A 25,607-nucleotide genomic window follows, 5' to 3' on the forward strand; every position below is an offset into this window, starting at 1 on the left:
ATCCACAGAGTACCACCTCTCTGCTGTTTTTAATGAAAACATCATTGGGTTCAAAGTTCACAGAAGGCACATGAAGTTTCAAAGTTCGTAGGCAGTCAGCACTAGACATGGCAACACTCTAATCTGGCAACACACAGGCCCAGATGGTGTGGAATCCTCACAGCTGCAGTCTTATCTTGTGTAAACAGAGCAAAGCAGAAACTCCTCTGAGTTTAATTCATTTATGATTTATTTCTATAGGACAGAGTCACAACAACACTCGAGCCCAACAATAAAACAATCAAAGCACAGGAAGGACAAACTGGGCTTTAATAGGAAGAAACCTTCTGCTCAATCAGGCTCAGGGAGGCGTCGTGTCTGATGCCATCAATAAGGGCTGAAGAGAAACGTAAAGCACAGGAGTCAGGACGTGAAAGGCTCACAGCTTGTTAAACCTCTGGCAGGTTAATGATTAAACTAGTTCTGTTTATTGCAAATCACAGAGAGGCTGCAGTTTTCAGTTTTCTGGTAGTTCGAAGTGAAAAACAATGCAGCGTGTGTGTGTGTTGGACTTTGAGGAGGAAGCCAGGAAAACTCTTCCTAAAGCTGTGTATGACTACTACCGCTCAGGAGCTGATGAGCAAAAGACACTGGCTGACAATGTGGCTGCCTTCAACAGGTAAAACACAGACGTGTGAAGGTCACTGTCGTTGATGTGGTAATACAAAAATACTGAACTGAACATTCAGAGTAAGAATTTCTACAAACCGTGTTGGAGCCTGAATCCAAAGCTGAAATTACACACAGCAGCTGCTCTGGACTCTGATGCTTGTCTTTTTATCATTTTACATTATTTATGTGCTAACAGGTACGTTTAATGTGTAATGAATTACACTATAGGGACATAAGTACCACACCTGTTTATCTTTGGATCCAGGTGTTTTCTGTGCCATTTCCACAGGTGTATAAAATCCAGGAGTTAGCCATGCAGGCTGCCTTTACAAACACACTACTGCAAACCTGCAGAGCTCCAAGCCTCCTGCGCTGGAAGCTTAATGGCTTTCAACAGCTGTGTAATATGTAATTCAGATAAATGTAACAGCCCAGTACTTTGTCTATATATATATATATATATATTGATGTGCTTCTACCAAAGCTTTCAGTTGTAGAAATAACGTGTGGTTTTTTTTGTTTTTAAAAAAAAAAAAAAAAAAAAAAGGATGACAAAGGATGAACTGAAGCTCCGCCATCACGTGATGTCACATGCTGCTGTTTCTGATGTCACTTCCAAAAAAAAAAAGAAATAACGTGTTTTCTTTTCAGAATCAGTCTGTCTCCGTTTTTCAATGGACATCAGAGTGTGAATGAATCTTTGTAAGTAAAAAGAAGCTGCAGAAGTGTAACTGTAGAATGACCTCTTCCACTATTACACACGTGTGTAGGTGGTATCTGGTTCCTCGAGTGCTGAGGGACGTGTCTACAGTGGATCTGTCTGTCTCAGTGCTGGGGGAGAAGCTCAGCATGCCGCTCTGCATCGCTGCCACTGCAATGCAGAGGATGGCTCATCCTGAAGGAGAGACAGCCACAGCAAAAGGTTAACACACACTAAAGACACACGCACAAAACTGGGAACACAAAATGGAAAAAATGTAGCCTCGGTTTTCCAATCAGGTAAAATGAATGGATAAAATAACCCAGATCGTTTTATCACAGTACAGCTGTGCTATGTAGAGACAACATCAGCCAGAGTGTGCAGGTGTCTGTAAGTTATTACTTCTGCATCTGGTGCTACAGAAGAGGAGCAATCATAAAACAAGTGGCAATGTTTCTGTTGGCTCAACAAACAACAACAAACACACAAACTGTGCAATCTGCTGCACAGTGTGATGCTCGCTGAAGGTCCAGCCGCTGGATTACTCAGGAGGAGAAATGCGTGCAGGTATCTGCAGTCAGAGACAGAGAACGCTAAGAGAGGAAGATGAGAGGTAGTATTTTGTCATGGTTGGCTGTGTGGCAGGCAAGCAGAAGTGGTGGCATGTTTGTTAATACAGAGACACACATGTTAATGTGATCTCTGGTCTCCCACTCAGAGACACAGGTCTCCCAGTGTCCAGCATTCAGACGGCTACGTGAGGACACTCTTCATGTGAGAGAAAATCTGCTCACACAGATATGTAGAGCCAAATACTGTCAATAAGGCCTCTGCAATGTTCTGAAGACAGTTAAACTTGTCAAGTAGTGATGTCCAGCAGGTGAACATGCAGCTCCATGAACACACACAGCTGTGGATTCCAGCTGCATCTGTAGTTCTGCAAACTTTGACCCCCACAGTGTCAAGCTTTTCAGTTCAATCAGCTGCATTTCGATGTCCTCTGTGTTCAGGCAGTTAATGCGAGACAAACCCAGCTCCTCATTAAAGCTTTCTGGTTTGATCAGAAAAGAAAACATTAGTCCATACACCTGAAAGTCCCAAAAACGCATTGTGAATTCTGTCTCAAGTCTACGGATGTATCCGTGTATTTCCGTGGTGATGATGCACTGAGAAGTGAGAAGGTGAGAAGTTCGGCCATCCGGGAGGGGCTCAGAGTAGAGCAGCTGCTGCTCCACATCGAAAGGAGCCAGCTGAGGTGGTTCGGGCATCTGACAAGGATGCCCCCTGGGCGCCTCCTGGGTGAGGTGTTCCAGGCATGTCCCACTGGGAGGAGGCCCCGGGGCAGACCCAGGACACGCTGGAGAGATTATATCTCTCGGCTGGCCTGGGAACGCCTTGGTGTTCCCCCGGATAAGCTGGAGGAGGTGGCTGGGGAGAGGGAGGTCTGGGCCTCTTTGCTTAGGCTGCTGCCCCCACGACCCGGCCCCGGATAAAGCGGATGAAGATGGATGGATGGATGGATGGATGATGCACTGAGCTGAAAGCTCCTGAAGCATTTGAAGTATCTGAATGTGGAAATTTCAACATTGACTGATAAAACTGCCAGCTAGCAACGTCCCTCTCACCGGTTAGCTAAGTTATTTTTAGCCAATTACAAGTTGAATAAGTTGGGGTTGTTAGCTAAGATACCGTCATTAAGAAGCGCCACAACTAATGTATTTATGCAAACTCAAGGAAAAGGCATAAAGCCTTTGAATGAAAACAAACGCTCTTGTGACAGTGATGTACACTGTCTTGTTGGTATATGTATGATTTCTATACATTTTGCATCAGATAAAAACTTTGGTTGTAAGATAATTATTTATTAAAGCTAGACATTTTAAATGAGAATAAGAAAGAAAAGTATTTCTTTGTGCCCCTCTTACAAAGCTGTTACCAGCTGTCAGCGACTTAGAAAAGGATCCTGGTGTTATTTGTCTCTCAGAAACAGTTCATAACTTCCCTTCAACTCATTCATGTCACCTAAAAGGTAAACCTGTTTCTCCATCACCTGTTCAGCTCTGATGATTCAGTAAGGACATCTCCTGGTTTCATCTTCATGTTTCCCTCTCACCAGATATACAAATCGATATCATGACCAGCAGCTTTACAGCTGTGGCTCCAGCAAGCATCAGCTGATACTAGAAATTAATGTTAAATAAATTCTAACAACAGCCGATCAAGCTTAAACGTGTGTCAACTTGGACATCCGGTCAAACTGACGCATGCGTGCACTGCTTCTCGAGCCAATTTTGAACTAGTTTTGTCATAGTTTTCGGTGCTTTTGCTTGCTGTTAATTTCGAACCAGAACCAGTGAGTACCACATGATTACAAACCTCGGTGAACACTGCTTAATTTAAATCATCACAAGAGAAAAGGAAGAAAAGAAAGAAAGAATAAAAAAAAGAGAAGAAGGAAAAAGGAAAAGGGAGGAGAAAAAGAAAAAAGACAAAAAAGAAAAAGAAAAAAAGAAAGAAAGAAAGAAAAAAAGAAAGAAAGAAAGAAAAAGAAAAAAAAAGTATCCTTTGTGTGGGAAATCCGCTTCATTAGGGTCATGACGCGGGCGAGATCGCGCTCCCGGGATGAGTCCGCTGGGTCCATGTACTGGTCGCGTCGTTCTGTCATGGTTGGCTGTGTGGCAGGCAAGCAGACGTGGTGGACCCAAAATTGCAGGACTCTTGGAGATGGGAATAAACTGAAAATGCAGCTTTATTGCTGGAGGAATGATTCACGAAATAAAACTTACAAAAGCAAAACTCCAACCCGAGGTGCTGGAGGACAGGACATTACAAACACACAGCAAGTTGAGGGTACGACGCGACACTGACACAGAGAAACACAGGGCTTAAATACACAGATGGCAGTAATCAAGGGATGAGAGACAGGAGGGGAACACACCTGGGAGAAATCACAGCTGACGAGACAGGGGAAACGTAATCATGCAATCATGGTCATGCAACACAGAGCACCTGTATAAAAAAGCACAAAGCCGACTGTACTTCCTCAGGAGGCTGAGGTCTTTTAACATCTGCAGGAAGCTCCTGAGGATGTTTTACCAGTCGGTGGTTGCTGGAGTACTTTTCTATGCTGTGGTGTGCTGGGGGAGCAGCACAGCAAAGAAGGACTCATCCAGGCTGGAGAAACTGATCAGGAGGGCTAGCTCTGTGGTCGGCATGAAGCTGGACACTCTGGTGACAGTGGCAGAGAAAAGGACATTAAAGAAACTGATGGACATTATGGACAATGCCAGGCATCCTCTGCACACGGCCATTAACAACCAGAAGAGTCTGTTCAGTGACAGGTTGCTTCTCCCAAAGACAAGAACTAACAGACTTAAAAACTCCTTTGTCCCACACGCCATCAAACTGTTTAACTCCTCTCTGGAGGGGAGAGGGAGGGGAGACAGGAGGACAAAGGAGGGGGGAACAACTAAGCTATAGTGCCTCTTCACCTCACTGTGCAATACCTTTTGTGCAATACTTTTTGTAAATAGTCAACAGTGCAATAGACTCAATACTTGAAATGTGCAATTCACTTGTATTTTTATTTTTATTCCTATTTATTCTATTTATCCCCTTCGTATATTTTATTTATATTGTCTCTGTATTTATATATATGTGTGTGTGTATAACTCTGTAACTTCTGTCGGTGCTGTGCTTTTTTGGAAATCGAATTTCCCAGAGGAACCCACCCGAGGGATTAATAAAGTTCTATCTTATCTTATCTTATCTTATCTTATCTTAATCTGAGCACACTCACATACGACAGAGACCTTCACAATAAAACAGGAAACTCAGACACATGGAACCAGACAAGACATTGAACTAAACAGACAGATTAACAAACAGACGGGGTGACACCATAGACAGACAGATACAGACGCAGACTCAGAGGCAGACCGAATATAACACGTAGAACTCAAACAATAATAATAATCATGATAATAAATTGGAAAATGCTAATAATAAACTTAAAGCGCTGGGTCACCGACCCAGGACCATGACAGTACCCCCCCCTCAAGGGCTGGCCCCCGACAGCCCCAAAAGACAAACAGACCACCAAGCCAGGGTGGGCGGCGGGAGGCACAGGACGGAGGGCCCAGAACAGAACAAAAGAAGAGCCCCCCCAGAAACCCAAAAAAAATGTCCAAAAACCACACAGGGGAGCAGAGTCCAAAACGTAGGTCAGGAGGTCGGTCTGGGGACCGATAGGTCAGAAGGCCAGCACAGTTCATTTCGGGAGGCCGACCGTGCGAAAGGCAGCGGTGGCAACAGAGCAAGTCCGGGGGCCGACCGTGCGTATGGCAGCGGTGGCAACAGAGCAAGTCCGGAGGCCGGCCACGCAGAAGGCAGCGGCGGCGTTCAGGAGGTCGTCCACAGCGGCGACGACGCCCAACTAGAGGCCAGGAAAGCGGCCAGCAGAGACGAGGTGGAACAGGACGAGCTGGAACTGATGATGGTGTGGCAACCGCAGGACCAGACGAGGCAGGACCAGACGAGGCAGGACCAGACGCTGAAGCCGGACCTGGCGTGGAAGAAGCCACTGCGGCTGGACCAAACGAGGCTGAGGCGGCTGAAGGCGAGGCTGAAGGCGAGGCTGGACCAGGCGTGGGTGAAACCGGAGCTGGACCAGGCGTGGGTGAAGCAGTAGCTGGACCAGGCGACGGCGTGGGTGAAGCAGTAGCTGGACCAGGCGACGGTGTGGGTGAAGCAAAAGCTGGACCAGGCGACGGCAAGGATGAAGACACAGAGGCTGCAGCTGGCGAGGATGAAGACGAAGAGGCTGCAGCTGGCGAGGATGAAGACACAGAGGCTGCAGCTGGCGAGGATGAAGACACAGAGGCTGCAGCTGGCGAGGATGTAGACTCCGAGGCTGCAGCAGGCGGCGGCGTGGACGAAACTGTTGATGCCGCTGCTGCTGCAGGTGTGGATGAGGCTGCTGGTGGAGCAGCTGGTGGCTGGACGGGCTCCTCAGGCCCCCCAGCTGACGAGGAAGGTCGCTGGACGGTCTCCTCGGGCCCCCCAGCTGGCGAAGCAGGAGGCTGGACGGGCTCCTCAGGCCCTCCAGCGAAAACAGTCTCAGGACCAGTGGGCACAGGGGCCCCTGGAACACACAGGACAAAACCAGCAGGCGCGGGGACCTCTGGCAGGGACAGAATGGAACCAGCAGGTTACTCACAGCTGCTGATTGCTCTGGGAAGGGGCTGGAGTGCGGCTGTAGCGAGGAATGGTGATGGCGCCGGTGCCGTTTCCTCCTGGAAGTGGGAGTGGAAACTGCAGAGGAGAATGGCGATGGCGTAGAGGCCGACTCCTCATCCTGCGCCCACATGGCCGCAAGGAAAGAGGCTGGCGAGCGACAGTTGGAGCAGACCGGAGTCAGTGGTTCACTCGGTGGCAGCGGCAAGGGGTTGATATCCTGCCCGTGGCGATCGCTGTGGTGTCGCAGAAGGCTCCATGTTCGGCTGCTGCTGTGTTGCAGGGAGCTTACACTGCTTCGCGGCGCGCTCCGTCCGTTGCTGCTGTTGCTGCGGAGGCCTCGGAGTGGAGTACTGCGAACGAGCAAAGGCCGCTAGCTCCTGAGCCTGAAGAACCTCCTGGGCTTCGTGCATCTCGTCAATTAAGCTCATGAATCCCTTGAGTTGGCAGAGATGTGGATTCCCCTCGAGGATTGTTCCGATAGCGTTTAATCCGATCGCCATTGCCTTAGTATCCTTTGTGTGGGAAATCCGCTTCATTAGGGTCATGACGCGGGCGAGATCGCGCTCCCGGGATGAGTCCGCTGGGTCCATGTACTGGTCGCGTCGTTCTGTCATGGTTGGCTGTGTGGCAGGCAAGCAGAAGTGGTGGACCCAAAATTGCAGGACTCTTGGAGATGGGAATAAACTGAAAATGCAGCTTTATTGCTGGAGGAATGATTCACGAAATAAAACTTACAAAAACAAAACTCCAACCCGAGGTACTGGAGGACAGGACATTACAAACACACAGCAAGTTGAGGGTACGACGCGACACTGACACAGAGAAACACAGGGCTTAAATACACAGATGGCAGTAATCAAGGGATGAGAGACAGGAGGGGAACACACCTGGGAGAAATCACAGCTGACGAGACAGGGGAAACGTAAACTGAGCACACTCACATACGACAGAGACCTTCACAATAAAACAGGAAACTCAGACACATGGAACCAGACAAGACATTGAACTAAACAGACAGATTAACAAACAGACGGGGTGACACCATAGACAGACAGATACAGACGCAGACTCAGACCGAATATAACACGTAGAACTCGAACAATAATAATAATCATGATAATAAATTGGAAAATGCTAATAATAAACTTAAAGCGCTGGGTCACCGACCAAGGACCATGACAGTATTTGAAGGGAAGAACTGCACATTTAAAGATTTGATTAATGTCATAATGTTTCATCACAAATTGAATCTGTATATGGGGTATTTTCATAAATTATGTATTTTCATATTGTGAGACATCCTACAATTTGTTGCATCAAAGTACTGGGTAGTTTTGTGCTGTACTGAGGTGAATTCCTAGTAAAGCACTGTTAGGCTGTTCCTTATGGTCAGACTTATGTTACGCAGTAGGTTACTTAGCATTTAAGATGATAATACTTAGATTAACCCACTTAATTCAACCTTTATAACAACTGTATACAGTATAAGGATGGTAGTGGGCTATCCCCAGTGGATAAAGATGGTACAAACAGCATGCTGTAAAGGACAGCTTGTGAAATGTCTGCTTCTATCTTGTTGGATTCAGTTTTGTAAATCCACAATGGTCAGCTGGTCACACCCTGCACAGCCTGTCCTGGAGCTCACATTACACATCACTGCGAGTTGTGAGACACTGCACAGATCTCAGGCTCCCACTTTAACCCCTGACTGTTCTCATTGTTCTGTGGAAGCAAAGTCGCCCTCAAACAGACAACAGCTAAAAAGTTCTCATTCTCATAACAGATTCAAGCCGAGTGAAAACATTCAAATTAGAATTTCAATTCAAAGATTCTTTGCCTTCTCATCTTTTTATTTTACTGTTTTATTAGTCGATCACAGGGTTCAGTTATTTCCTCCGACATACTCCTACTGAGATACTTTGGGAAACTTTGGGAATCACCTTGTTGGTGCAAAAATATTGTTTTGTCTGTTACTGTGTTATCGTTGGCATTTGTCATAGATTTATTCTGTGACCATCTGCCAGTAAAATTGCTTAAACAAGCAAGTGAAAAGTCTTTGCCAGGTTTGATTCATCCTCTGAGTCAGGAGCCTTTTTTGTCAGTTTAGTTTTATTGGTAAATTTTCCTTTCCGGTTGTTCTGAATTTTTTGTTGCTGTTCTGGTTTATAAAGCGTCCATTTAGTCCTTTTTTCTTCGTGCTGAGCTTCCTTTGGTGTGTCACCTCTTCCATAATGTAGATTTCCTCTACAATCTGTGTCCACTGGTCCAGGGTAGGAGGATCTTCTTTTCCCTATCCCTTGGTGATAGCCTTTTTCCAGCATTAGTGATATTTTAACCAAATATCTGTATTTTAAGGTGCGATCGTAGCTCAGGAGTTGGTAGTTTGTCTTGTAATTGGAAGGTTGCCGGTTTGAACCCCGGCTCGGTCAGTCTCGGTCGTTGTGTCCTTGGGCAAGACACTTCACCTGTTGCCTACTGGTGATGGCCAGAGGGGCCGATGGCGCGATATGGCAGCCTGGCTTCTGTCAGTCTGCCCCAGGGCAGCTGTGGCTACAACTGTAGCTGCCTCCACCAGTGTGTGAATGCGAGAGTGGAATTGTTTTGTTTTTTTTAACTTGAGTATGAACTCATACAAAAAGCAGCAAGATATTAAAAAAAACTGTTTTATTGATTAAAAAACACACTATATCGGATTCATATTGGTATCGGCAGATATCAAAATTTTTGATATCGGTATCGGACATAAAAAAGTGGTATCGTGCCATCTCTACTAACAACAGCTGATCAAGCTTAAACGTGCTGCTGTTGTTTAGCGCGACATCTGCTGGTTTCCTCTTTCTGGCGCAAAGTGGGCGATCAACAAACGAGAGAGACGATCAGCTGATCATTGATCAGTTTCATGATTGAAGCAGTAACGGGAGAGGGAGGGGAGAGAATGAGAGAAGAAGAGGCAGCTGTGCAGCGTAAACACAGAATAACTCCAGCTTTGTCTTTTTCATCGTAGCTGAAGTCCGGAACAAACTGTTCCTTTTCACCTCAACACGAAACGCGTAATATTTTCTCTGAATACGAGACGATTCCGTTTTTTAGGAAACGGTTGGCAACTCTAATAATTAACCTTATAAACAAAATAAAGTTCAACATCAATAACATCATAGCACCACCCAGCTGTACAGAAACTCTATCATGCTAGCTAGCACGCAGCACGAAAAAGTCAGCATAACGAAAATAAACTCCACCTAAACTTGGTTTATATCTGACTGCAGGTCATAACTTCTTACCTGAAGTTCAGTTCACCTGACACTCTCGGACCAGCGCCCGCCTCGGGTCTCTCCTCTTGCCTCCCTTTCCCTCCTCCACCTGCTGGCCTCCACCACTTGCTAATGTTACTGAATCTGTGGAAGCTCCGCGATAGCCACCACACGAAGTAACGAGTAACGAGCCTATCTAAATCCCAGTAACGACTAACGCGTTCCTGATTTTGGCATAATAACTAGTTACCGTGCTCGTTACCACAATAATAACGTAGTTACTGTAGCGCGTTACTTAATAACGCATTAGTCCCAACACTGGCCATTTCTCTGTCTGACAAAACTCTCACTCACTTTTTCTCTGTGTGACTCAAGAGTGCCCCCCACGGGAGGAACATGAATATTCCAGCACGCTGAAGACATGAACACAGCATCAGCACACAGAAAAACACTGTGTCCTGATTAAAAGTTAATTAACAGAACTAAGATAAAAAAGGTACATTCTTCCCTGCTGTGCCTCATGTGTGCTACATGTTCACGGTGGCTGTTTCGATTATTCGAAAGTTCTGTATTGAAGACAAATACTACCCCCGAAAAAGTAAGTACATTACTTACAAGATGGATTCATGTGATTGCTTTCAAAATCATAGGAACATGAAGGAATTACAGTTGTCAGAACATATATATCTATAAAATATGGCAATAGTTTTATCAAGGTCTTCTATAAGTTTGTTCTGATAATTATCTTGTTCTGTTCTCTAATCCTAAATAATTATAGTCTTTGCATGATTAATATATTATTCAGTGTTAAGTATCACTGTATAAACAGTGACACATCATTTAAAAACCAAAAAAAAACCCAAAACCTGACATGAGGACATTTCCCTCGTGTCTCTCGGTCCATTGCTCCCTACTCATAGGTTAGTTTTCAAGTTTAATTTATTTTCATCTTTTCATTTTTTGTGTCAGCCTACTAAGCGGCTAGTCTTTGATTAAATTTACACTGCCTCAAAGCCTCTGCATTTGGGGCATCACAACCCTCACACTTCACACGTATGACATGCCCCTGTAGGAGTTTAGAGGTGTTTAGGAGTTTGTTCTTTACTGTGATTTTGTTGAGGCCATAGAAATCTATCTTTGTCTCTGTTCAACAAAGAAAAAACATCACCAATAGGAGAGGAAAGGGGCGGATTATACTGGAAGCAAGAGAGTGAGTGAAATATTTCTCCATAGCTTTTCATTTGGGTTCAGTTAAGTTGTAGAGACGACTAGTGGGCAAAAGGCAACTGGACAGATCTATGGAAAAATTATTAGGTAGGTGAGGAAGGGGAGAGGGCGAGATCTTTACTGAATACCTGAGTTGGGTTAGTTAAGTTAAAGTATTATCATAACCTCCTTTGAAACTTCTTTGGAAAAGACCATTGTCACCAGTAATATAACATTTCTTCACAGCATGCAAAGCAATGGGAACTGGGATGATGCTGAGTTCCTGGGCCACCTCAACAATAGAGGAAGTGATGTCAGCAATGACTACCTCACTGGGCAGTGGTGGTGTCCTCTGGCTGCAGCTCTACATCTATAAAGACAGGGAGCTCACGCTGTCGTTGGTGCGCCGGGCCGAGAAGGCGGGCTATAAAGCCATCTTTGTTACCGTGGATACACCATACCTAGGGAAGAGATTGGATGATGTGCGCAACCGCTTTAAGATGCCCCCACACCTGAGGTAGGGAAACAAAAAGAACAGTACAGGCTGTGTAATTACACCACGTTCCTTTGTAGCATCGAACTCTGAACTCTTCTTTCTCTCTGTGTCTTTGTGCATGTGTGATTCCAGCATGGCTAACTTCTCAACAGCCTCCCTGGCTTTCTCCGAGGGAGACTACGGCAATGACAGTGGCCTGGCTGTTTATGTTGCAAACGCCATAGACCCTTCTATCTGTTGGGATGACATCACGTGGCTGAAAAAACACACACGCCTCCCTGTGATTGTAAAAGGAGTATTAAATGGTAGATGGACACACACACACACACACACACACACACACACACACACACACACACACACACACACACACACACACACACACACACACACACACACACAGTTACAGATCATAGTGTGAGGAAAGAGAATCATGACAGTCTCGCCATCTCACTCATATATCCACCATATTACCAAAACTGTTCACTCACCCATCCAGGTGTTCCAGTCACTTCCATGGCCACATGGAATCAGGTACCTGGAGGCAGCTTCTACAAACATTTGTGAAAGAATGGGTCGCTCTCAGCTCAGTTTCCATGGCCAAGCAGCTGCATCTAAGTCTTACATGAGCAAGTGCAAAGTGCAGTGTTGTGGGGCACTCCGCCACTAGACTGTCGAACAGTGCAGACATGTCCTCTGAAGTGACGCGTCATGCTTGTCCGTCTGGCAATTCCATGGACAAGTCTGGATGTGGTCAGGAGACTTGTCTGACTACACTGTGCCGACGTAAGATTCTGGTGTGGGGTTCTTTTTCAGGAGCTGGCTCAGCCCTTTAGTTACAGTGAAGGGAACTCATGCTTCAGTATACCTAGAACATACCTAGAACTATGTGGGAATAGTGTGGGGATGGCCTCTTTGTGTTCCAACATGTCTGTGCACCAACGCACAAGATTAAGTGAGTGTGGTGTGGAAGAACTTGGCTGGCAGGCACAGAGTCCTGATGACACACAACTCTATATTTTATCATCAACTCAGGACCATAGCTCCTACCCTCGTTTATAGAAAATAAAACGGTTTTTAGGTCTTACGGGTCTTAGCAAAAGATCTCCTACAGCTTATTCAGATGCAGGGGGCTGAATCAACCAGGTTCAAAAATGTTGAGAACATTGGTCCTGTTTTCAAATCTATACATTAGCATCTGATGTCACAATGGATGTATTTTAAAACTCTTCTACTAGTTTAAAAAGAACTAAATGGACTTGGACTGAATCAGCGTAATACTAAGGCATCCATTGTAACTTACACTATGTACTGAACTCGCAGTAACAGACCTTCAAAATATCCCCAATCAAGAAAAAAACAAAGAAAAATCATTTAGTCTTTTTTTTGTCATCAACTGTGGAACAAACTTTCTGAAAACCTGAAATCATCGAGTTTTACTTCGTTTAAATCAGGCCTCAAAACGTTTTATTATTGGAAGTAGCCTATTAATGAACCACATCTGCAAACTGATTTGATTCCATTTAATTTCTAGTGGGTGGTCCCTCATGTTCACCTTTTTGTGGTCTAAAAGTTAGATGTCAGAGAGCAGACTAAGAGTTGGCTACAGAGGGCTGGATCTTCTCTTAATAAACTGTTTTGACATTACTTTTACCAAAGTTGTTGCAGAAATAACCTCTAATCTCTAATAAATATATATTACTGCAGATCTGCAAACACAGAAAACAACTCTTCCGATTAGAAGCAAAAAAGAAACAAGACTTTTCCATTTCTCTGATTAGTTTTGTACGGTTTATATCATGACCTGTATACATGTATCTTTATACTCCTTTCTATCCCTCTGAGTTGGCTTGTCTGGATAGTTGTATACAAATAAATTTGACTTAAGATGCTTTTCAAGTAGACTTTAAAGCATCCAGTGCTGCACACATCAGTGGTTATATTTTGGCAGTATTAGGAAAATGAAAGTCGCAGACATTTGGTGAGGTACATACACACTGGTTCCTCACAGGTGTACTAGGAAAACAATGCTATCAAGAGTAACTGTATTCAAATACAGAATATGCTCATCACACAGAAACCCTGAGCTTATTTCTCTGATTTTGTGTGTCAGGTGAGGATGCTGCCAAGGCTGTGAACTGTGGTGTCAGTGGCATCCTGGTGTCCAATCACGGAGCTCGGCAACTGGACGGGGTTTCTGCCACGGTCTGTGTGTGTGTGTGTGCATTTGAATTTTTCTGTTTTTGGGTGGATTGCAATTGAACTCTGACAAATACAAGTTTTCATTAAGCAGCCCTAAATGTTTGATCTTATAATAATAATAATAATAATATTAAAAATGTATAACCTGAATCTGTTTTTATACTCGGTGCGTCCATCCAGTAAAAGTGGCTTCACAGATGCATGAGGTGACCTGAAATGATTGTTTTGGATAAAACTGGGGCTCCCGAAGAAGGACCTGACTGCTGAACCCAGGATTGTCTTAAATATGTTTAAATATGAAATCTTATCTACTTTTCTTAAGACTCTCATTTCCTACTCTGCGTGCAGTGTTACGGTGACCGTTTTGAGTTTGAGTTCATGTTTCCTTTTGGTTTTGGAAGTGATTTATCTTTGAGGGCTTTGGTTGTAGTTATCATTTTGTGACTCTCTTGTGGCCTTGCATATAAAATTCAGAACTGCAGGAAACCATTCCATCCTTTCCACCGGAGGCAGTCTTTAATAAAACCACACTCTGTGGGCACAAGCGTGGTTGGAGTTTGGTTCCAGACTATGGAGATAAAGGATTGTCAATCTCATCTTAATATCGCTTTGCATAGAGACTGCCTCGTGACAAGGACAGGCACAGAACAGAGGAGACATGTCCTCTAAAGTGGTGCAGCTTGGTTAGGTTTGGCTTGATTCTGCTGTGGTCTGTAGTAATAATACAAACAACTAAACAATCAGTACAGCAAGCAAGCGACATATATTCTATACACAAACATAAGATTACAGAACAGGACTGTATTCAGCAATCAAATGTATCAGTAACGTAAACAATGACCTCACAGGAGGGTTAAAACTAGCATAAATTAGCTTAGTAGCATGAATGGTGCCTTAGCATAAGATTAGTGTATACACAAGTGAACAAATACATGTGCTAATATTTAATCTACATGACATCATCAGAACTCACCTTCTGGCATTCACACAGAGCAGTTAACCAAGGAAATACAGCTATCCAGTAAAAAGGGCAAAAGAAAAAGATGTGTGCTATCAGCAGCCGTAATGGGAGAAAGTAGACATTATAAACATTCACCACATGGCATCAAACACAGGTCGTGCATTGAAGGAGCTCCAGTATAGAGATGGCTTTCACAGACTATCAGTGGATGAAACATAATACTATAGAGAAATAACCAACATGTAAACGGTGTGCTTTCTAACACCTCAGATGATGACAAGCCTTGTCTCTTTATGGGAGACAGCACCCCACATCATCACACCTTTTCCACCAAAACATGTTGCCCTCAGTATTGCATTCAACAAGTCTTCTCCACACTTCTACCCACCCACGTCCACCTGCCATAGGCAGAATCTGGACTCATCGCTGAAATATGGGCCTGACGATGAAGGGCAGTCATGGCAGGACTCCTGGCAGAGACCAGACATTGGCTGTGTGCAGTTTGTTCTGGATTGTCTGGGTAGAGAGCAGTCAACCATATTGTCCTGAAAACCTTGACTGCAAATCTGTTGAAGGTTGCTTATGTTTCCTAAGTGCTGACAGGGAGAGGAAATGTTATTCTTGTGGTGTCGTCATCTTGGGACGCCCACTTCATGGCCTGTGTCTGACATCCCCTGTTATATGCAACTTGGCCTTCAATTTGAAGATGGTACTAGGGCACTCCAAATAATGCTGTAATTTGGGGTTTTTGGTTGTTTTAGGAACAGCAGCTTGAAAATGCCCTCTGGCACAGGCCCTATCCAGATCAGTCAAACTTAGCATGATGGGAGCAGACACCAACTGACTGCTGACATGCTCACTCAGGCACCAACCAGACTCTTAATTGTCAGCACTTGGGATACCAGCAGCTCAAAACAAGTCAAGTCACTTAATAAGTCAAGTGGCTTGTCATTTCAGCCATGTGCAGTGGTACAGTGTACTGTGAAGCAAGACAACGTTCCTCAAAGACCACGGTGCTACATATAACAGGCAATCAACACAGGAATACATAAAGTGCAAGTGTGCAAAAATTGCAACAGAAACAAAACAAAGACAGTGCAACACCAGACAGAACAGAACAATGCAGGCAAATGCAACAATGGGCTGTGCAAAAAGTAATTTGATGTACGAAGGGGTGTATGAGAGGACGTAAGTCCTCTGCTCAACCCATCGATGTATTTTCTTTAAGAATGTGGCAACATTTAAGGGCAAATGAATCTTACTGTTGGAAAGACTGTTTATTGCCAGGAAACGTGGTTGCAATGAATAATCAACCAAACACAGATTTCCTTACTATTTGTTAAAGTTCATTTAGTTTGTAATTTGTGTCGTGTACTTTTGGTTTTCGTCTGGATTGGAGTCAATTTGTCTTTTATTCTATTTGATATCTGGTTTAATGTTTGTGAAGTTGTTGCTTTAGATCATAGGTGTCAAACTCTGGCCCCCAGGCCAAATTTGGCCCGCAGCCTAATTAACATTTGGCCCGCGAAGCCAAAACAAGTTACTATTAGAGCTGTAGATTCATTCTTATATCTGGAGGAATAAATATATTTCAATAAATATTAACGTTAGCCCACGACTTTGTTCCAGTTTTGAATTTTGGCCCACTGTTTGGTTGAGTTTGACACCCCTGCTTTAGATTAATTCTTTGTTTAGTTTAGAAGTCTTTATTTTTCTTTTCAAGTTTTATTTAATTCTTGTCAGAGTTTTCAGTATTTGCTAACTTTAGTTCCTGTAGACATTTAGTTTACTTTTTAGGTCAACACTAGTGTTATTTCTTGACGTGTGCTTGAACAAAATGTTAAACATCTATACCAAATTCATTTGGAACATTGATACATTAGAATTTGAGGATATGATTTGAGTTAATAATTGTCATTGTAGTTGATCACTGTGTGTTTTGTGTGTGTAGCTAGATGCCTTGGAGGAGGTGGTGAGGGCAGTGCAGGGTCGATGTGAAGTCTACATGGATGGAGGAGTGAGACGCGGGACAGACGTCCTAAAGGCCTTAGCTCTGGGAGCAAAGGCTGTTTTCATTGGTCGACCTGTGCTGTGGGGCCTTGCCTGTCAGGTGAAGCACTTCAGTAGCTTTTTTCCACCATCACATTTTTTGGGCTCCAAAATAAAGATGGTTATTTATAAAAACATCATCTTGATTTTCTATGTCTGCCCAGGGGGAACAAGGAGTTATTGAGCTTCTGGAGCTTCTGAAAGATGAACTGCGACTGGCTATGGCCCTGTCAGGTAACAAAAACACAGGAAATGTACTTTGCAGAAAAGTCACCTATAAACTATTTTTACAAACCCGTTGAATATAAACACAAATGTGGACAAAAAAAACACATTGCGTATGTTAAAGTGAAGACTAGGGTTAAGGTTTGGTTTCAGAAAGCAGCAATTTATCTTAATTTGTTAAAAAGGAATTATATTGTATGTTATTTAGTAGGGGTGCAACGATACTCGTATCGATATTGAACCGTTCGATACAGTGCTTTCGGTTCGGTACGCATATGTATCGAACAATACAAAATTTTTAATTTATTTTATCAACTTTCCTTCTGACTATGCTGTCTGCGTTGAGCGCTCAGTGGATCTGCGCTCGACAGTGCAGCCTAGGCGGAGTAGTCGAACGCAGATTCACTGAGCGCAGGGCAAGCTAGCAGACAGAAGTTAAGCTCTCCTTGCAACATGGCAAATTGAACCTCCCCCACCCTCATTCAGATCTGGCGTTTGGAACTATTTTGGTTTTCATGTGACGTATGACCCTGAAGGTAAGCGCGTCATGGACTAAAGTAAAACAGTATGTCGGATGTGCCATGCAATGCTCAATTACATGGGTGGGAGCTAGTGTGTTAGCGCAGTTAGCTCGTTAACGTGTTGGCCGTCCAGCCCCACGCACGGGGCGATCCGCGGTAGCTCGTTAACGGAGATTCGCTGTGTTGTGGCGTTAACGTCATTTCAGATTAACGCTGACAGCACTAGTGGGAACACAACGAATATGACTGCACATTTACTCCGACAGCATCCTAGTGCAAAGACAAGTGGAAGCAGACAAAAACAACAAGCACCATGCTACAAACTTTACCCGAGTCATTTAGACAGCCGTTAGCACAGGATTCTCCTTATGGGGACCTGATATGTTTAATATGCTGCTGAGAATATAGCCCAGAAGAAGCGTATAGTATAGCTTTTATTTTGGAAAGAGACATTTCTCTGTAATAAACTCTCTTTTCCAAAGATGAGTGATTCCTCAATCAGATACAGGGCTCGCAATATCGCTAGCCCGACGTCCCAGGGCTAGCGATTTTTCCAGTCGGGCTACCAAAATCTATCTCTGCCCTGCCCGTCGGGCTATTGTAGGAAGGAAAAATATATGTCAATGCTTTTGCATTCTTTCAGAAATGTAGCTGGGTAATTATGTCATTGGCATCGGTGAGCCACTGTCAATATGTGACATATTGAAGTCGCGTTTGAATTTGGGCTTGTTTTTTGCTTTCACTTTGCAATCGTGCGAACTGTGTATAGAGAGCGACAGCACTGATTGGTGAGTGGTGATAATTTGTGCACCAATTCCTCTGACACTCTGACCACTCCGCTAAACAGCCACCACAAAGCAACAAAAGAAAAACACAGTTCAACAGTTCAATCCCCCGGTCCAGTGGCAGCAAACACAGTTCTGGCGGCCGACCTGTAGGACGGCAAAACAAGCGGGACCCGCTGCGGGTTAGGCAGTGGCGGCAAAAAAGTTCAGGTGGCCTACCTCTAACCCCTTGATGGAAACGCAGGAGCTCCGGCGGGCGGCCATGGGTCCGGCAGCCGCGGTGGAACGGTTCTGGTGGCCTGCCACGGGTCCGGTGGCGGCGGCGTTGCTCCTCCGGCGGCCTGCCACGGGTCCGGTGGCGGCGGCATTGTAGCTCCCGCCTCAGCACAACCCATGATTCTCGATGTACCGGCCGGGCTGCAGGACGTGGCGGCCGGGCTGCAGGACGTGGCGGCCGGGCTGCAGGACGTGGCGGCCGGGCTGCTGGACGTGGCGGCCCCTCCGGCACGCCGACCTCCAGCTCTGGCTCAGCGGATCCCTCCGGACCTCAGCGAGCCGGAGGAGCTCAGCGAGCGAGGGGAGCCCGCGTCGCCAGCTGTAGAGCTCAGCGAGCCGGAGGAGCTCAGCGAGCCGGAGGAGCTCGGTGAGCCGGAGGAGCACAGGGGGAGCTCCTCCGGCTTGCTGAGTTCCACAGCTGGCGACGCGGGCTCCCCTCGCTCGCTGAGCTCCTTCGGCATGCTGAGCTCCTCCAGCATAAGCTCGCTGAGCTCCTCCGACACGCTGAGCTCCTCCGGCCCGCTGTGCTCCTCCGGCTCGCTGTGCTCCTCCGGCTCGCTGTGCTCCTCCGGCTCGCTGAGCTCCTCCGGCTCGCTGAGCTCCTGCTCGAGCATGCTGAGCTCCTCCGGCTCGCTGAGCTCCTGCTCGAGCATGCTGAGCTCCTCCCGCTCGCTGAGCTCCTGCTCGAGCATGCTGAGCTCCTCCCGCTCGCTGAGCCCCTGCTCGGGCATGCTGAGCTCCCGCTCGCCGAGCCGCTGCTCCCGCTCTCCGGGCTCCGGCTCGCAGGGCTGCACGGCTGGCCGTGCGGGCACCTCCCGCTCCCTGAGCTCCTGCTCCGCTTCGCTGAGCAGCTCCTCCCGCTCTCCGGGCTCCTGCTCCTGCTCGCAGGGCTCAACAGCTGGCCGTGCGGGCACCTCTGGCTGCGCTTCAGCCACAGATGGATGATCCGGAGGCGAAGATGGTGATGCGGTGTCCGCAGGTGGGGAAGGTGAAGGTAGAGCCGGTGAAGAAGATGGCCGAGGGGTGACTGCATGCGGATGGGATGATGACGGCGCTACAACCGCAGATGGTGAAGCCGCCAGTGGCGTGGAGACTGCTGAATGAGGCCACGCTAGTTGTACTGTTGGCCGGCTTGCAGCAGCGTCAGCGGTGTCACCATCCACTGAAAACAAAAAAGCAGATGGGGTGAGAAATGAAAAAGTGTCCTTATTACTCACCACAGCCGGTTCTTGAGATGTCCGGGAGGGCGGCTGCGGTGAGAAACGCCGGCGGCGCGAACGCCGTTTCCGGGTAGACGTCGGGGCCGGCGTATCAGGCTGAAGAACCTCAGGCTGGCCGAGTGGGGGGGCAGCCTGGATCGGAGAGTGGAGGTGAAGGGTGTTGAACAGGAAATCCGCCACAATCGGAAAAAGATTGTCCAACACCCAGGGAAAACAAGTCAGTGTTTCCTGCAACCGCTTCTCCACAGCACAACGTAAACCCTCCGCGTGCGCTTCCAGCCACAGTTCACATAGACGATTTACTTTGTCTGTCACCTCCCTCCTGAACCTCTCCGAAAAGTCCGCTGGGTCCATCTGGCAGGATCGTTCTGTCACGGTCTGGAGGGCAGACCGTGGGGGATGTAGGAGAAAGGACCCAAAACGCAGACTTAATGGAATGAACAGTGGGTTTATTTACAGTGAGGTAAATGTACACCACACATTAAATCTCCAAAAGTGCTCCCTCGACTCCCGTGACGTGTCTTCTCCCAAGTGCTGGTATCCCGTGCTCTCTGGCCCTGTGCCTTCACACACCCCGTGTGTCTTGCAGTCCTGTGTTCCGCTGTCCTCCTGGGGAAAAACACAGACACAGCCGTTATGGCACCAACTCCGGCAGGCATACACTTTAACAACACTAGAGACACTGACGTGGAGTCTAACTCAACGATCCTGCACCGGAGGAAGCTCCATCGCTCTGTTAAGTAGCTCCCCCGACGATCCTGATCAGAAGCAGGTGTGTGGTAAGCTAGGCGTGACCAGCAGCTGGCAGGGCCACACCCTTCAGGCCTGCAGGTGGCTGTCCTTCATCCTCCAGCCTCACACACACACACACACCAGCATGGAACACAAGAGCACAGTGCAGCAAACATACATCCAATACACTAATAACAATAAAGGTCCACACTGTTCATGAACCCCGAGTCCCCGGCACCGGGTCCGTGACATTATCAATCGTTAGCTTACTATGCAAACATGACAAGTGAAATCTCCGGCAGCTTAAACATGTGAGAGGTTGATCTGCAGAGAATCGCTGAGCTTATGTGAGTGCGTGTGTAAAAGCAGCAGGATATATATTTCAGTTCTGCTGAGCCAAATAAGACAGGTCAGGGTGAAGAAGTGACAGCCAAAGAAAAGCTTACCACAAAACGGAGAAGTTATGACAAATCAGACTATAAGGCAAAAAGAAAGTGCAGCTTTATGGTTTCATGGACAAAAGAATTTCTGTGGCTGCAATATGACGAGCTAAATAACCAGGGCTGCACATAAGTGGTCCGCAGGTGCGCATTCGCTGTCAAAATAAAAAACACACACAAGATAAGAAGTTGCAACGCGTGTTTGTGTACATAAGATTTTCTGGAGGAGGACAGACATTTGTTTAGAACTCTTAAAGATGTCGAAGAAGCTCCTTTAAGCAATTACTGTGATGTTCCTCCACCTCCAAACAAATGTCAGGAGTCCGAACCACAAAAGAAGCGCGTATTCTCGGAAAAGTGGTTGCAGGAGGTGAGCTGGCTTCAAACAAATGATGAACGCACAGAGATGTGGTGCAGAATGTGCCGTGAAAATCCCACTCTAGCGGACAAAACCCTGCTTTTTATATGGACGCAAACGCGCGTTTGCGTCCATATAAATCCATATTAAATTTAAAACTGTACTTTTGAGTTAAAATATATATTTATAATTTTAATAAATGACAAATTAAAAAGGCATGAACATTTTTTTTGTATCGAAAAAATATCGAACCGTGACACCAAAGTATCGAACCGAACCGTGAATTTTGTGTATCGTTGCACCCCTATTATTTAGTTTATGTGAACCATATACTTATTCACGGCCACTTCATTAGGTATACCTGTTCAACTGCTTGATAATGCAACATCGATGAAATACCTTGCTGATGTCAGAGGAGAATCGCCAGACTGCTTAAAACTCACAGGAAGTATATTAGCTATATTAAGAAAAATAACCACCCGTTACAACCAAGGTATCCAGAAGAGCATCTATCAAGCACATTGGGTTGCAACAGCAAAAGAACATACCAGTATCACTCCAGTAGCTAAGAACAGGGTTCACCATGTGAACTGTAGAAGATTGTGAGCAATGTTGCCTGGTCCGATGCCAGTATTCCTCAAGCTCGAGTCCACTACCACAGGCTTATGAGTTTGAGATTTCTGCAGAGTATGTTAGCTTTTCATAGGACTGCACTCATCTGGACAGAAACCTCTGATGTTGTGCTTGGAATCTGCTGAGGTTAAAGCTCCTAATGCTCCTATTACCACTTGGATTGCTTTGGACTGTACACACCTGCTCCAGTTCTGCCTTCTGTTCCCAGTATGCTCCTCCTATCTGCTGTCCACTGGGATTACTACAACTGATCTTCTGCTTCTTGTTAACCCCCATTATATCTGGATGGCTGACCAGCAGTTGCTTGTTTGTCTAGAGCTGTCTAGAACTACGGGAAGTTGTAACATCGCATCAAGAAATAAAGGATGTAATTAGAGCTTTTTCCACTACCGTTGAGACAAAAAGGCAGTTAGTGTTAAGATACTAAGGGCATAAAATGAATGAGTAGTGACTCCAATCTTGAACTAATCTCCTGGAATGTAAGAGGCCTTAGGAAATTTATCAAACTAAAAGAAGTTATGAAAAGACTCAAACAGTATCACTCAAAAGTAGTCTTTATCCAAGAAACACACTTACTTGTGAGTAAAATTACTAAGGACAACATGGCCAAGTCAGGTGTTTTCTAGCACACATCTCATCACATGCTAGGCGAGTAGCAATACTTATTTAAAACAAAACCAAATCTTAGACCCCACAGGGAGATTCATCATAATACAAAGCTCACTGATGAACCTGACTTTAGTTAATCTGTATGGTCCCCAGTCTTTACAACACTTTGTTTCTTTATATTGCAGCTCTTTGTGGTGATAGATTTACACTCTTCTCATCTGGAAAGCAGACGGGTTATCCAATAATTCATGTCCGAACTAAAGATATACGGAGACTAGAAAACCCAACAATGAGAAAATACTTTTGTCATTCAACCAGACACAATAGCTGGAGTCCTATAGGTTACTTCCTTAATTAGAACTCTCTTGTCCCCAGAATTAACAGTTGTTCATATAAAAAAGTTCTCCTATCTGACTACTCCATTAATCAGATGTTACTTTTAGTTGTAGCCCATCTGGCACATAAAACCAAGCCTTTGGTATGGCGCATAAAATCATTAGTGAATGAGAGGACAATAAATGAACTGCAGATAAAAACATTACAGTCTGGTCTAAAGCGCTTAGACAGAAATCAGTGAGTGAACATTCAAATGCCACAGAGACGTTAAACACAGGAAAAACACCCAGCACAGATGGAATCCCTTTAGACCTTTAAAAAATATTTAAAGTGTTATATGTTACTGGAAAGTTACACTTCAAAAGAACCAGTGTGTACATGCCAAGGCTGGACCCTCGCCCCTCATATCTCTGACAACAGAATAAGCAAATTAAGTTGACAGTGGACATTGTCCAAATGAAAGTGTTGAACTCCCCAGGTGCTCATTTGGCAACACCTCTGGCTATAAATATTTCCTTTTTTTAATATTTCGAAAGAATGAACCACCTGTTTAAACAATGTTTGAAGTTGCCAAAGACAGCCTTACCTATCTGTTGTTAAAATGACTCTAAAAACAGATGAATTGTGCAAACTACATGCCAACAATGAACTGTTGTGGAATCAATCATTAGATGTTCTATGCTGCCAATGTCTATGACTAAATGCATAAACAAGGATGCAAGGATAAAAACAATCTTCAATAAACGTATTTAAAAGAAAAGACAGCCCAGATTAGGCCCATCTTTACTATATCTCCCGTATGACAGACAGAGGAGGCCTGTGTATGCCAAATCTCAAACGCTCCTGCTGGGTTGCTCAGGTCTCTGCTGCCTCCTGCTGGTTTTCACCCACAATATCCCAAAACAGTAGCATGGAGTTCCAGGTGAAGACTCTCAGAGGCTCTGTCTCTACGCCATGGATAAGATATTTGTCGACCTTCAGCCAAGTTCTAACATGAATATAAAGCTCTGATTGTTCTGATTGTAGAGCTCTGTGATCAGCATGTGTTGATGATGCAGCTCAAATAGATCTTTTTTTATTAAGAAGCTTTAACATTTGTTTTATTATGTGGATCTGCTTAGCTAGTTTTACATTACATGTGCCTTTTTACTGCAATTGTTTTATATTAATTTCATTCATATGTATTGATGTTTTTTTTTTTCATTTCAGGATTTTGACACCATGTAATTTTCTAAACTGAAGAATCCACAAAAAACATAATGAAGTATTAAGTGGAACATTCCCACTGCCCAGTCCTTAAATACTTTAAAGCTCGGAGACTTTCTCTCAGTCAGCCTCAGAATATGACTTTGATTAGGGTTTTTTTCTGCTGGGAATGAGAGATGTAAGAAGGAATATGAAAACAAACTGATTAGAAATGTATAATTAACAGAACTAAAACATTAAAGTCAAAGACTGTGATATGTTGTTAAAAGTGGAGAAATTATTCTAGAATATTTGGTTCCTCCAATCTTGAAAACACAAGATGAAGTAAGCTATTTTATTGTATCAATATATTTAACCTGATTGAGTCTTGTTACATTTACATCAGTTCAGATTTCAGACTTTGTCATCACTGGAGACTATTTGACAAACATGGTTTTGTGTGTTTGTGTCCAGGTTGTCGTTCAGTTTCTGAAGTAAGCAGGTCCCTGGTCAGGAGAATGGACTTCACCTCGAGGATGTGAGAGAACTGAAGAATACACGAATCATTTTTTTTATGAATCACTAAATGAATTCTTGATGTCAAAACAAAGTGCTGTTTCCTGTTAAAAGGTAATGTTTTTAAAGTGGTGCTTTTGACTAGAGCATGTAAAAACTGATACAAAATACAGGGCCGTAAATCTTTGGACATACAGTCTCCCATAAGACAAGCCCTGGAGCTGATTGTGAGTAATGAACTTGTATTTAGCATCTTTTAACTGAAACGCTCAATATTGAGATTAAATCTAACTGTGAATTGTTAATATAAATATGTTGTTTAATTGAGAAAAACACATTCGAATCACATCACATCTAGCCCCGTCAAAAACACTTAAGGATGAAGTTGTTTCGTTAGCAAAGTCGAAAATCAAGAGTTTTTATTTAGTTTTGACTTCAGATTTTCAATTTTATATCAGTTTTAATTCGTTTTTACCAATTGTTTGCTAGCTTAGTTCAGTTTTTATTTTTTTGAACATCCTTAGTTTCAGTTATAGTTTTGATTAGTTTCAGTTATAGTTTTAGTTGTGTTTGCAATAATTAAGTGCAACAAAATCCCAGTTTCATCACATCAGTCATGCTCTTCTGCTCATCCTTGGGTATGTTGCTATTGCAGCTACCATATCCCTGCACCCTGGACAGGCCGCCTGTCTGTCGCAGGGCTAACACGCAGAGACAGACAACTCACATTCCCACCTAAGGGGAACCTATGGGTTCTTTAAAAAAATAAAAAAATGAGGGCAGATGAACAACCATTGATAGCAGGCAACTGTAAAAGATATATCTTGGCCCCAATAAGACTATTAACTCTTGCAGCACCGGGTGCATTGCTAAACTTTTTGAAGGCAACTGACTCACACAGTTGTGTAGATATCCCAGTCTCAATAAACATATTCACCAACGCTTCCTCTCGTTTGTGACAATATTTAAAATATGTCATATTCCGTAACACACCAGCTGATTTGTTAAAATGGGGAA

At 44.7% G+C, this 25,607-nt stretch overlaps 1 protein-coding gene across 1 annotated transcript; it reads left to right on the top strand.

The window, feature by feature from the left end:
• The first annotated feature begins 477 nt into the window (after nucleotides 1-477).
• hao1 (hydroxyacid oxidase (glycolate oxidase) 1) lies at nucleotides 478-25,607 on the top strand. The gene is made up of 8 exons (XM_085402874.1): nucleotides 478-658; nucleotides 1,422-1,573; nucleotides 11,293-11,563; nucleotides 11,675-11,847; nucleotides 13,656-13,747; nucleotides 16,657-16,815; nucleotides 16,919-16,988; nucleotides 24,549-25,607. Exons 1-8 carry the CDS (start codon nucleotides 528-530, stop codon nucleotides 24,614-24,616), a joined length of 1,116 nt encoding a protein of 371 aa, XP_085259000.1. The 5' UTR covers nucleotides 478-527; the 3' UTR covers nucleotides 24,617-25,607.

The sequence above is a fragment of the Rhamphochromis longiceps genome, linkage group LG4 (assembly GCF_057381845.1).
Source record: "Rhamphochromis longiceps isolate RC_006_pf linkage group LG4, R_longiceps_female_GT1.1, whole genome shotgun sequence".
NCBI lineage: Eukaryota > Metazoa > Chordata > Actinopteri > Cichliformes > Cichlidae > Rhamphochromis > Rhamphochromis longiceps.

Bases quoted from the DNA above. Each gene is read 5' to 3' on its own strand.
- hao1 (XM_085402874.1), top strand. From the start codon at position 528: ATGCAGCGTGTGTGTGTGTTGGACTTTGAGGAGGAAGCCAGGAAAACT. The intron at 1,574-11,292 runs GTTAACACACAC...ATTTCTTCACAG, and splicing joins AGAGACAGCCACAGCAAAAG to CATGCAAAGCAATGGGAACT. The intron at 13,748-16,656 runs GTCTGTGTGTGT...TTGTGTGTGTAG, and splicing joins TGGACGGGGTTTCTGCCACG to CTAGATGCCTTGGAGGAGGT.